The sequence below is a fragment of the Schistocerca piceifrons genome, chromosome 6 (genome assembly GCF_021461385.2).
Source record: "Schistocerca piceifrons isolate TAMUIC-IGC-003096 chromosome 6, iqSchPice1.1, whole genome shotgun sequence".
NCBI classification, from domain to species: Eukaryota; Metazoa; Arthropoda; class Insecta; order Orthoptera; family Acrididae; genus Schistocerca; species Schistocerca piceifrons.
Window position 1 is genome coordinate 197,830,572 of NC_060143.1, and position 12,130 is coordinate 197,842,701.

The 12,130-nt window shown below is 46.2% G+C and overlaps 1 protein-coding gene across 2 annotated transcripts in view; it reads right to left on the reverse strand.

The window, feature by feature from the left end:
- LOC124802648 (serine/threonine-protein phosphatase CPPED1-like) overlaps nucleotides 1-12,130 on the reverse strand; it is a 143,056-nt gene that overhangs the window by 61,183 nt on the left and 69,743 nt on the right. For both annotated transcript variants that reach the window (XM_047263552.1, XM_047263551.1), the window contains one exon: nucleotides 1,813-2,022. In XM_047263552.1, the coding sequence (XP_047119508.1) occupies nucleotides 1,813-2,022 (210 nt within the window). The remainder of the gene's footprint in view (nucleotides 1-1,812; nucleotides 2,023-12,130) is intronic.

The window sequence follows — 12,130 nt, forward strand, 5'->3', positions numbered from 1 at the left end:
CTATCTTTTCTTGTAATATATTGACTAGCAAAGCTTATCTTATTCTCCTTCTCTAACATATGGATGGCAAGTCGCTTTCCATGTATTCAAGGTAAGCCTACAAGTTCTCCATTTTTTCATCCTTATTAAATATGAGACCCTTTTTTATCTATCTAATCAAGCACTAATTTGGACTTGTTCCTATTTCTTATAATTACCAGGTCATCTAGTGCCACTAACTAGTCTCACGTTAAATTTGTAAGAAGCTGCCGTGGAGCATTGAGTTAGCTATCGATGGCTGGTAAGCACAGTGTGGTGATGTGTACATTACAGCAAAATGCGTGCAAAAGGATTGCAAGATAGGCTAGCCGTGCTCTGCAAAACCAGCACTGTGCAGCAGTAATAGCCGAAGTGGGCAGGACGGTGTCACCACACCAGGGCTAGAACTATGTTACAAGCTATATGACTGGGAGCCAGGCGACAGTGCAACAAATGCTCTACGGAGCAGTATATATAACTGTGAATTTCGAGACAGATGCATTCAGAGCCCAGTAGTACTACCACAACACCTGGATGACGCTAGACGACCAGACGAATGGGCTCCGCCACTTGCAGTCGTGGGTTCACGTTCAGGAGAGGGCAGCAGCCTGTCACACTAAGTAAACCCTGAGAGCTTGGTGCTACAGCACAGCAGGCCTGCATCTACACCACTTGCTGCCAGACATCTGTCAGGAGGTAGCAGGTCATGCACCATGCACAGCAGTCATCCCTCATCACTGTGGAAGACGTGAGCCACATCTGGGCACAGGTGTTCAACATCAGAGGACTGACACAGTGCGGAGAAGCAGTAAGCCGCTGTCACGAGCCTCAGACCACTGACTCATTTCCTAGAGCCAACGTGAGCATCATCGGGTGCCGTCACAAGTACCGTCCATCTGGGGTGTGGGCCAGCTGCCTGCTTACCATCATTGGACGGCCGTATCATTATGGGGATGTCAAACTCTCACTGATTATGAACAAATGCAATTAAAGGCAATAAAGTGTCTTCTCAGCAACCAGTCTGTCACTGGGCCCCACCAACCCACCACTAAGTCCCACCCTCGGCCAGACAGGCCCTATAGCAGTAAGAAAACATGAACTTATTTTTATTGTCTCCAAAAATACCATTTGTTTAATCTCTTTCATCATTGCCCAAAGAAAGAATTTACTTTATCTTAACTGCATTTCCATTTAAAAGTGACCTTATTCTTATTGGTGTGTCCGCATGTCTTACCACGTTTTTTAACACTGTGCTAACTTTATAGCCATTAAAATAATATTTTTTAATTTCTTTCTTTATGTCCATGCATGTCATCCAGTGAACCATGTGCAGTTCATGGGAATGCAGACTTTCTCAGCGAATCTTGATGATAAGATCTTCTCGAGCTGACAGCCGAGTCAATGCATTTCTCTCCGGCAATGTTTCAGCAAGTTTCTTACTTGCCATCTTCTTCGCCTGAAGATGGCAAGTAAGAAACTTGCTGAAACTTTGCCAGAGAATAACACTTGACTTGGCTGTCAATCCGAGAAGATTTTATGGTACAGTTCACGGTTTTTTTCTATTATACTTCCTTCTCTTACAATAGTTGTGAAGACCCTGCATATACATGAATGGGACTCTGATGAACAGAAGGTACATTGCACCCAGAACATTGAAAACAGAAAAAAAATTGTTTCAAACAATTATATATGGCTTCATAAGTTCTGACTGAATTTATATTACTCTCAGATAGAAAACCAAACTCAAGAAACAAGAAATAAATTCCTGTTTATCAAAAAATACTTAAAACATACCTGGCACAGCATCACACAAATCTCCACACATAACAACAAATTTTGGCTTAGGTGTCAGACTATTGATTTTTTCTACTGATTTTTCAGCTAATTCAATTTCTTTCTCCCAACCTGGATTTGTTAGTTTCAAAATGTAACGGTCAATCAGCCCAAACTGAATATCAGCAGTCTGAATGAAATAGTATGGTCCTTTCCAAGTCTTCTCGCCATCTGAAATGAAAATTATATCTCATGAATTCCAAATTTAACACCTCTGAAAGAAGAAGAAGAAGAAGAAGAAGAAGAAGATGATGATGATGATGAAATTTCTAGGCAAAGGGATAAGTCAACTAATATATTAACAAACGCAAAACAACTCTTCAAAATTTAATCTGAACATTATGTAAATAATAACTACACTACTTAATACTATTTGTGCTTATGCCAGCTAAACATAAGCTAGTAAATCGAAAGAAAAGGCACAATATTGAAAAAAAAATTGGTGCAATTGCATTAAATAGCTGATGTTTATCTTCAGTTGGTATCTTATATTTACTTGATTACACTGGTATCTTCTGAAGAAAATATTTATCCATACCTGCAAGGTGTTCCACAATTCATGTTACACACTTCTATAGGCTGTAGGGGGGACATAGTAAATTAAGTTTTACATACGAACCCACGTCCGGAAATGGTTAGTTTCCAAGTTACAAGGAATTAAGATGTACAGATTTCCCTCCTATTTATGGTGATATTACAACAGCTGCCAAAGGGGTTAAGTCTGTGGATCTTGGTGGCCAAGCATGCTCACCTTGATCGATCCACCTGTCGCTGTGCACTACATTCCATGGTTTTGGATGTGAACTGAAAAATGTACTGCCGCACCATCATGCTGTCACCACAATTCAAAATGAATGTCCAACGGCACATTTTCAAAAAACTCCGCCAGCATTTGTTGCACGAATGTCAAGTACTTGGCACGTTTTATGGGGGGAGGAAGGATGTATGGCCCAATCACACAATCATCGCAGATACCTGCACAGACATTGATGGTGAAGGTGTGCTGAAATCTTTACGTACACGTGACTTTCGGGTTCTTCTAATCACAAACATGGCTATTTCAAGCATTCAAAATACCTTCCCTGTTGAAATGCACTTCATCAATAAACAAAATTTGCCTTGGAAACTGAGGAAAATCCACACAATGGTGTAAAAACCAAGTACAGAAATTGACACATGGCACAAAATCCGCCTGGAGCATAGTGTGTACCTTCTGAGGGTAATATAGGTGGAGCTGCTGTTCATGCAGAACATGACAGAAAGACGAGTGAGACACATCTAAGTGACATGCAATGGCTCTAGTACTCATCAACGAGTTCTCTTCAACTTGATGAAGCACTTCCTCTTCCAATACAACAGTGCACTGTGTTCTTAGAGCACCACAATTTTTGCTCTATCACTTGGGAATTTCCCACTTTCCTGCAGCCTTTGTTCTACTCTGACAAACATGGTAAATTAACAAAGTATTGTTGTCCTCTGCGAATGCGTACTCAGGCACCATGTTACTGCAGTACTAGTCACCATAATGTCACCTGATGCATCATCAGGAAGCATGAAAACAAAGCAGATGGAAACAGAGGATACCGCTTGACACTGTGTCACCATATCATTCATGAATGTGGTTAGCCTGCATAACAGGCAAACTGCATAAGAAAAATGGGTTCCTACATAAAACTTGATCTACTAAGCCCCTCTACAACCTCTAGAAGTGTGTAACATGAACTGTGAAACATGCTGTACATCAACTTAGGCCTGTTTACAGTACACTATTGCTTACCATGCAACTCTGCAATGAGCACTGTTATTTGCCATGCAGCTAACAGGAATAGCCAGTCCTTGAATCTAAATAACAATACAATTTGTAGGAATAACAAATAATGTACATATGTTTTTAACTTTTATTTAAACTGGTAAGGATTACCAATTTCCTGCACTTTGTTAGATAGGAGCTTGTTGAATAGCTTTGTGCTAAAGTATGTAACTTCCCTCTGAAGTGTAACAAAGAAACAAAGTCTACAAGAAAATTATTTCTTCTTGTATTACCACTGTGCAAACCAAAATTCATCTACATCTACATCTACTAGATACTTCTAAGCCAGTGTATGGTGTGCAGCAGAGGGTAACCTATACCATTATAAGTCATTTCCTTTCCTGCTCTACTCACAAACAGAGTTAGGGAAAAAAAACTGTCTATGTGTCTCCATACAAGTTCTCTAATCTTATCTTCCCAGTCCTTACGCAAAGTGTATACTGGCAACAGTAGATTCAGTCTGCAGTCAGTGTCAAATGCCAGTTCTATAAATTTCTCAATAGTGTTCCTCGAAAAGAACATTGCATTCCCTCCCGTGATTCCAATTTTAATTCCCAAAGCATCTCCATACTACTTGCATGTTGTTTCCCATCTCTGAATTACTTCAGTGTCTTCCTTTAATCCAATGTGCACAGTACTCAAAAATGTGTTGCACTAGTGTCCTATAAGCAGTCTCATTTACAGATTAACCACACTTTCCTAAAATTTTCCCAATAAACTGAAATTGACTATTTGGCTTCCCTACTACAATCCTGACATGCTCAATCTATTTCATATGGCTTTGCAATGTTACGCCTAGATATTTAATCAACGCTACTGCATCAGGCAGCACACTACTAATACAGTATTCTAACATTACAGGTTTGTTTTTCATCTGCATTAACTAACATTTTTCTACATTTAGAGATAGCTGCCATTCATCACACTAACTAGAAATTTTGTCTACCTCATCCTGTATCCTCCTACAGTCACTCAATTTTGATACCTTCCCATACACCACAGAATCATCAGCAAAAAGGCACAGACTGTCTGCCGGATCATTTATGTATATAGCAAATAACAGTGGTCCCATCACACTGGGCACTCCTGACAATTCAATTGAAACTGATATTTATGACCAGTGACAAAAACCATTAAGGAGTAAATGTGCTGAGACTTTAGTGTAAGAACTGCAAAATCCTTAAAGGGGACTCTGCAACACGTGTGGTTATCTACTGTACACAACAATATTACTGCTCACTTGTACCACATAAATACTTTATTTACAAAATCAAACAATGGAAACTATAGGTTGGACTATCAAGAATGAAAGGAAAAGATAGACTGCTACTTACCGTAAAGATGACACATTCAGTTGCAGACAGGCACAATTCAAAGACACTTACACATTAGCTTTTAGCCACAGCCTTCATACATACATACATACATTAATCCTTGTTCGATAGATCATGAATGCGACCTTTCGTAATAATGAAGAAAGAGAAACACACACACACACATTCATTCACACAAGCAAGCAAGCGTGCGCGCGCGCGCGCACACACACACACACACACACACACACACACACACACACACACACACACACACGATTGTAATCTCTGGCAGCTTGAACCAGAATGCAACTGTATGGCGGAGTGTGCAGGGACTAGACTGCCAACAGGCAAAGTGTTGGGAGGCTGTTGGACAGGGAGGTGGGGAAGGGGGTTGGGGACAGAATTAAAAAAGGTGAGGTGCATTGGCAGAGAGTGGCACACAAAGATGGTGAGGGGTGAAAATAGGGAAGAGGTGGCAGGACAGAAAGGTTGGAAACTGTTGAGGAGAAGGTGTGGGGACAGTATGTTACCATAGGTTGAGGCCAGAATAATTTCGGGAGCAGAGAATTTGTTGTAAGGATAACTCCCATCTGTGCAGTTCACAAAAGCTGGTAGTGGAGGAGAGGATCCAGATGGCACAGGTAGTGAACTACTTTGTTTTTGGTCACAGTTTGGCAGTGGCCATTCATCCTGGTGAACTGCTGATTGGTAAAGAGTTGTACAATGATTGCTGCAGAGGTGGTATACATATGGCTGCTTTCACAATTGGCCTGGTCTCTGATGGGGTAGGATAAGCCTGTGAAAGGATTGTAATTGGAAGTACTGGGTGGATGGATTGGGCAGGCCTTGCACCTGGGTCTTCCATAAGGAAATGATTCTTGTGGCAAGGGGTTGGGACTGGGAGTGGCATGGGGCTGGATTAGAATGTTGTGGAGGTTGAGTAAATGATGAAACACCACTTTAAAGTGGGTGGGCAGGATCTGGGGTAGCATGTCCCTCATTTCTGGATATGATGATGGGTAATCATAACCCGGGCAAAGGATGTTGTTCACTTTGGTTACACTAAACAACACCCATTTTGCAGTAGTTCATTTATTCACCTAAACACATGCAAGGCTCACAAAGAACTGAACATGGCGGAACAGCCCAAAGACAATGCTCAGAGTCCAAAGATGATGCTCAGAGTCCAAAAACGAACGCATATCGATGCTGGTGTCGACCTCATTGGCGCCACATAGCTGCCCCCCCCCCCCCCCCCCCCGCCCCAGTACGGAGTACTCTTAAGAGACTGGGGGGGGGGGGGGGGGGCGCCTAAGGTGTCGGCAGGGGTGGTCCGCAGGAGCCGGACCACAGTCAGCTCAACAGCGTCATTGGGGAGCCATGTGGGTAGATGTCATGAAGGAAGCTTCGGCCACCGAACCTGGAAGTCGTTGAAGCAAGCCGGGCGTCGTACTGGGCGTGCTGCTCATGTGGCAACAGGTAGGCTGGCGGTTTGCGGATGGAACAGAGCAATGATGACTATGTCTCCGGAGGGTGTGGCGAACACACGAATGTCTCTGGAGGGTGTGGCGAACACACAAAGCTTGTCCAGGTCGACGTCGGGTGGGAAAGGAACACATTTCACTAGGTGGTAGGGAATGGCAGAGGTTGCGTCATGAGCACTGGATGAAGGGAAACACAGGACTAACAGTGTATAATCGCGCAGTAGTATTGAGATGTCGTGGATTATGTCCGGGGGAGGACAGGCACAAACACCTTGAGTGAGGGCACGTTCAAGATGGGGGGGCGTGAGTAACCTTGACAGGGCGAGGCAGGCGACGATGGAGAGGTCGAAGGGACCGGTGAAGGTGCTGGCGGCGAGGGCATGATAGTAGGTAAGCTCGACGTGGGGAGCATGTGGTCACTCAACAGAGCGCGTGAAACAAGAGTAGAGGGTGAGGTCGGAGGAGAGCTCGATGATTAGAGCTGGAAGTCACTCAATCGAGTGTGTCAGTCCGACGTGGAGGGAGTGGTTGGAGCATCGTGAGCCACGACAGTGAGTGTCATGGTCGTGGCCTGAAAGGGGGTAGAAGAAGGCTCGATATGAGCAGGCTTAAGTCTGTTAAGAGAGACAGTAACAGCTGAATATTTCATCTGGATGTCATAGATGTTGGCTGAGCGCCGGAGAACTTGGTACAGGCCAGTATATAGAGGTTCAAGGGGAGCATGGACAGTGTCATCTCGGAGCATGACGTAATCACAATTGTCCAGAGATTTCGGGATGTGAACCATAGGGCGAGAATGGCTGGCAGGCGGAGGGTATGGAGGTTGAAGAAGTGGCATTTGACGCGGTCCACGAAGGAAGGCAAGTCAGACTGAGGGAGAGAAGCAGAAGGGCTCACAGGTTCGGCAGGGAGAACAATGTTCTGGCCCTATACAAACTCGGCTATTGTGCCTTTGAGGTCTTCCTTATAGATCGCATGAACACTGAATAGCACAAGGGGAAGAGCTCCCGTCCAGAGAGACTCGTGGCATTGAAGAGCCACCTTGAAAGTGCGGTGCCAGCACTCGACTAGCCCGTTACTTTGCGGGTAATATGCTGTGGTATGGATGCGCCGGATGTCGCAAATGTTACAAATCCCGTTGAACAGGGGCTGACTCAAATTGTCTGCCCTGGTCAGTCGTGATGATAGCAGGACATCCGAAACGCGATGCCCATGACTCGACGAAAGCTCAGGCAACAGTTTCAGCTGTAATATTGGGGAGAGGGACAGCCTCGACCCAGCGAGTTGTTTGGTTGATAGACGAGAGAACATAACAAAAGCCGTTAGAGGGGGAGAAAGGCTTGACAATTTCAGTATGAATATGCTGGAAACGCCCAGGAGGCATCGAAAAGGCGCCGAAGGGGGGTGAAGTGTGCTTGTGTACTTCGCAGCGTTGGCACACGACGCAGGAGCATGCCCATTGCTGGTAGTCCTTGTTGACATTTCTCAACACAAAGCACTCCGCTACGAGGCGGGCGGATGCACGAACACCGGGGTGGGCTAAATTATGCAATGCGTTGAAGACAGCTCAACGGAGTTTGCTTGGGATGAGGGGGCGTAACATGCCCATACTGTCATCGCACCAGATCTCACCAGAAATGCCAGGGAAGGTGGTGCGGATGAAGTGTAGTGAAGAGGTAGAGTCTGAAATCAGATTTTGTGTTTCCTCGTCAGTGGGTTGGAGGTCTAACAGCTAATGGATGGCGTCAACTCATGAAAGGAAATCAGCAACTATATTGTCAGCACCCTTTGTGTGTCTGACATCGGTGGTGAACTGAGATATGAAGTCCATGTATCTGAAGCGGCGAGGAGGCGGGTCAGCTGGCGGGTTTGTAATGGCCCCAGCCAGGGGTTTGTGATCTGTTAAAACATTGAAAGGGCGTCCCTCAATGTCAGTCTTAAAATGCTTAATCACTCTGTAGAGCGCGAGTAACTCCCTGTCAAACACGGAATATTTCCATTGTGCATTGGTGAGCTTGCACGAGAAGAACTACAGAGGCGAAGTTTGGCCATTAATTGTCTGGCTAAGGACAGTTCCGATGGCAGTATCGCTCACGCCTGTGGTGATGAAAAGCTGCACATTGGGATGAGGATGCGCGATGGTGCAGGCCTCGGCAAGATAATTTTTGAGGGCAGTGAAAGAGTCAGTCATAGCAGGGGTCCATAGAACGGGCCGAGATCCAGAAGTGTTGGTGCCTGCCAAGGCATCCGTCAGTGGAGCCTGAATCTCCGCAGCCCAAGGTAGATGTCGGAAGCTCTTTGAATGACAAAGGTCTGGGTAGGTTTAGTATTGTTTGTACTTTCTCAGGGACGGAGACGAGCTTGTACGGATGAGATGAGCCCGCACCGATGTGTCACGGGGGGGTTTCCTCATCGGAGCAGAGGGGAAGTGAGTCTTGGATGGGTGATGAAACACGGTGTTTCACACTAGGTCCGGTGAAAGTTTGTGTTGTCACAAGAAGTAAATGCCTAGTATAGGTTCATCAATTTCGCACACTAAAAAAGTCCACTCGAGTTTGCAGTTAGCGGAGAGTGAGACGATGTGGGAAGTTGAACCCAAGCATTGTAGTTTAGTGGAATTCATGGCCTGCAGTGAAGTATGATGAAAGCAGATGTTCGACGACACTAAGGACGTAGGCAGCAGAGAAACATCGGCGCCTGTGTCCACTAGGAAAAGGTATCCCCATGAAATGTCTTTAATGTAAAGTCGTCCACAATTATCCGGTTGTTCCCAAACAGAATGGAGCACTGGGGGGTGCCTGTCATGTTGTGCACAGGGGGCGGCACTTGGACGTACCTGCGATTGGTGTTTGGGAAGTAGCAGGGTGGTTTGCAGTTCCATGCCGCCTCACCAAATCGTGTGTGGAAGTAACAGTATGGGTAGTGCGGTTGCATTTCCTGCGGAACATTCATTGCCAGTGGCGGTGGCTGAGGTTCAGTGGCCGCAGCAGATTCGGTTGCAGGAGGGGGCGTGACCATGGGCGGAGACGGTGACATCCAAGTAGCTTGTTTACTGCTTCCCAGAGTGAGCGGAATGGTTGGCACAGTGCGGCCCCAGCCACGTCCGGCCGCAGGGCGATGAGCCTGAATCTGAGACTTGTCAAGTAGGCAGTGGCTGGCGAAATAGAGCAGTGATGCATCATATAGCTTGTCAGCAATTGTCATTCTTAGCTCAACAGGTTCGGGAGACTTCTTAGCCAGAGCAAAGCGGATGTGAGGAGATAGTTTATCTGACCAGATGGCGAGGAGAGCTGTGTCAGAGAGTAGATCGGCACTGACCAGGGCACGTAGCCATCTCCACAGCTGGGAAGGTTTGTCGTTGCCTAGTTGCTCAACGTGGAGCACTTGCCGTGTTGCTGCCTCAGTTGAGTGTGCAAGCCGACGTAGTTCTGTCTTTTTAGCTAGAGTGTACCGGTTAGATGAATCCGGGGCATCGACCAGGTCAGTAATCAAGTCCTCCTGGTCGTGCAGGTGGGTGATGAGGCACAGAAGCCTGGTTGACTCATTGAGTTTGTAATGGTCGAACACTTCGTCCGCAATTTTGAACCAGGTTGTAGCACTGTCGGGATTAAATGGCGGCAGCGTCGGTAAGCGTTGTAGAATGTTCAGAAGAACAGGTTGAGCTGAGTTTGTCGGGGCACTGCCTGAAACGAGCTGTTGTTGCTGTAGTATTCCAGAAGAGTGTGCCTCCAGGGGATGTGGCAATGACGGCTGTTCGGGTGGCAGCGTGAAGGTGACACGTTATGGTTGAGCGCGATCTGTCACAACGTGGAATGCCGGCCTGGGTGAGACACCGTAAAGTGTCAATTGCGGTTGCGGAAGCTCAACACATTGCGGGTGTGTTCGGATTAATGTGTCACGGAAGACCGATACGGATGAGGCACCAAGATGTGCTGAGAACGGTAGCGGAAGCTCAACTAGAGCCGGCGCGGGGGTGACAGGTGAGAAAAAGTTCAAAGCTTGAGAATGCATGTTAGTCCACGGAAAGCTCAATATATGATCAGAGCCGGGGCCACCTATGTTGCAGGGAGGCTGCTGAGGTGCAGGCTGTCCAGAAGCACAGTGTGGGGAATTATGTCGAACGTGGGACGGAATGTGTGAATGTTCACTGTTCATAGTCACTCCACTCAAAACGGTGTGCAGATAAGGTGAATGTCGTGGCACAAAACACTGAGGCGTAGCAGTGGGACAGAGGTGGAGGTCAGGCACAGATAACAAGTTATTGGTCCTGTTGCAGGCTGAGGTATCGAAGTAGGAAGGCATGTGCTGTTGCTGAACCGAGGCAGGCGCAGGCGTGGTCAGATGCTGAGGAGGTTGACCTGTGAACGAAGCAGTTCTGGCCACGTGGCAGGTATCTGCACAGATGCGGCATGGCAAATCGTCGTGGCGGTGGTAGGTTGTCCAAAGAAGCATTTGCAGAAATCGGCATTGGTCCCGCACTGCACAGAGATCCGTAAGAGGTAACTGCACAGTCGATGAGGGAGAGCACATGTGGTGGGAACAAAGCCGTTTGATAGCCGGAGTCATGCACACTCCTAACCTCACTTATCATTGCAGGCTCGAAAACGTCCAGCGAAATCGGCGTAATCATCAAGTGAGAGGCATTGTGTTGCAGTCCTGGCGGGTGTACATCACCCGCAACACAATGCATGTCAATCACAAAATCCAGCGTTAGGTGCTGGGCCGAAGTCATTGTTCGAATGCTGTGTCAATGTAATACACACAAAAATAACTGATGCAGAGGTCGCGGACACAGTAAAACGGCGAAAATTACAACCCTGACTTTGACTCCACATCAGAAGGTTGCATGTTCAAATCACGTCGGGGTCACCAGTGAGGAGGATGTTCGGGTTAGTTACACCAAACAACCCCATATAGCAGTAGTTCATTTAGTCACCCAAATACAAAGGCTCACAAAGAACTGAACATGGCGGAAGAGGCCAAAGATAATCTTAGCTTAGTTCAAAGATGGATGCATCGATGCTGGTGTCGATTTCATCGGCACCACACATTTAATTCATTAGATAACAAATTACAGGTTACTGGCCTTTTCTGTGACCTGTCAAAAGCCTCTGACCACATGAATCACAGTGTTCTCTTAAGTAAATTAGAATTTTATAGTGTCACCAGGAGTGCTACAAAATTGTTTGAGACTTACCTAACAGGAAACAAAGGGTGTTGCGAAATACCTGTGCAGTAAGCAGTCAGTCTTCATCTGATTGGGAATTAATGGCATGTAGTGTCCCTCAAGGTTCCATCTTGTGTCCGTTGTTTTTTATTGTGCACATTAATGACCTTCATCTGTTACATTACCAGATGCTAAGTTTGTTTTGTTTGGAGATGATACAAACATTGCAAGTTAAGTACAGACTTAGAAGCATAAGCACTCCATCATCAGGCCACAAGTGGCCCATCGGGACCATCCGACCATCGTGTCATCTTCAGTTGAGGATGCGGGTAGGAGGGGCGTGTGGTCAGCACACCACTCTCCCGGTTGTTACGATGGTTTTCTTTGACCGGAGCCGCCACTATTTGATCGAGTAGCTTCTCAGTTGGCATCACGAGGCTGAGTGCACCCCGAAAAATGGCAACAGCACATGGCGGCCTGGATGGTGACCCATCCAAGTGCC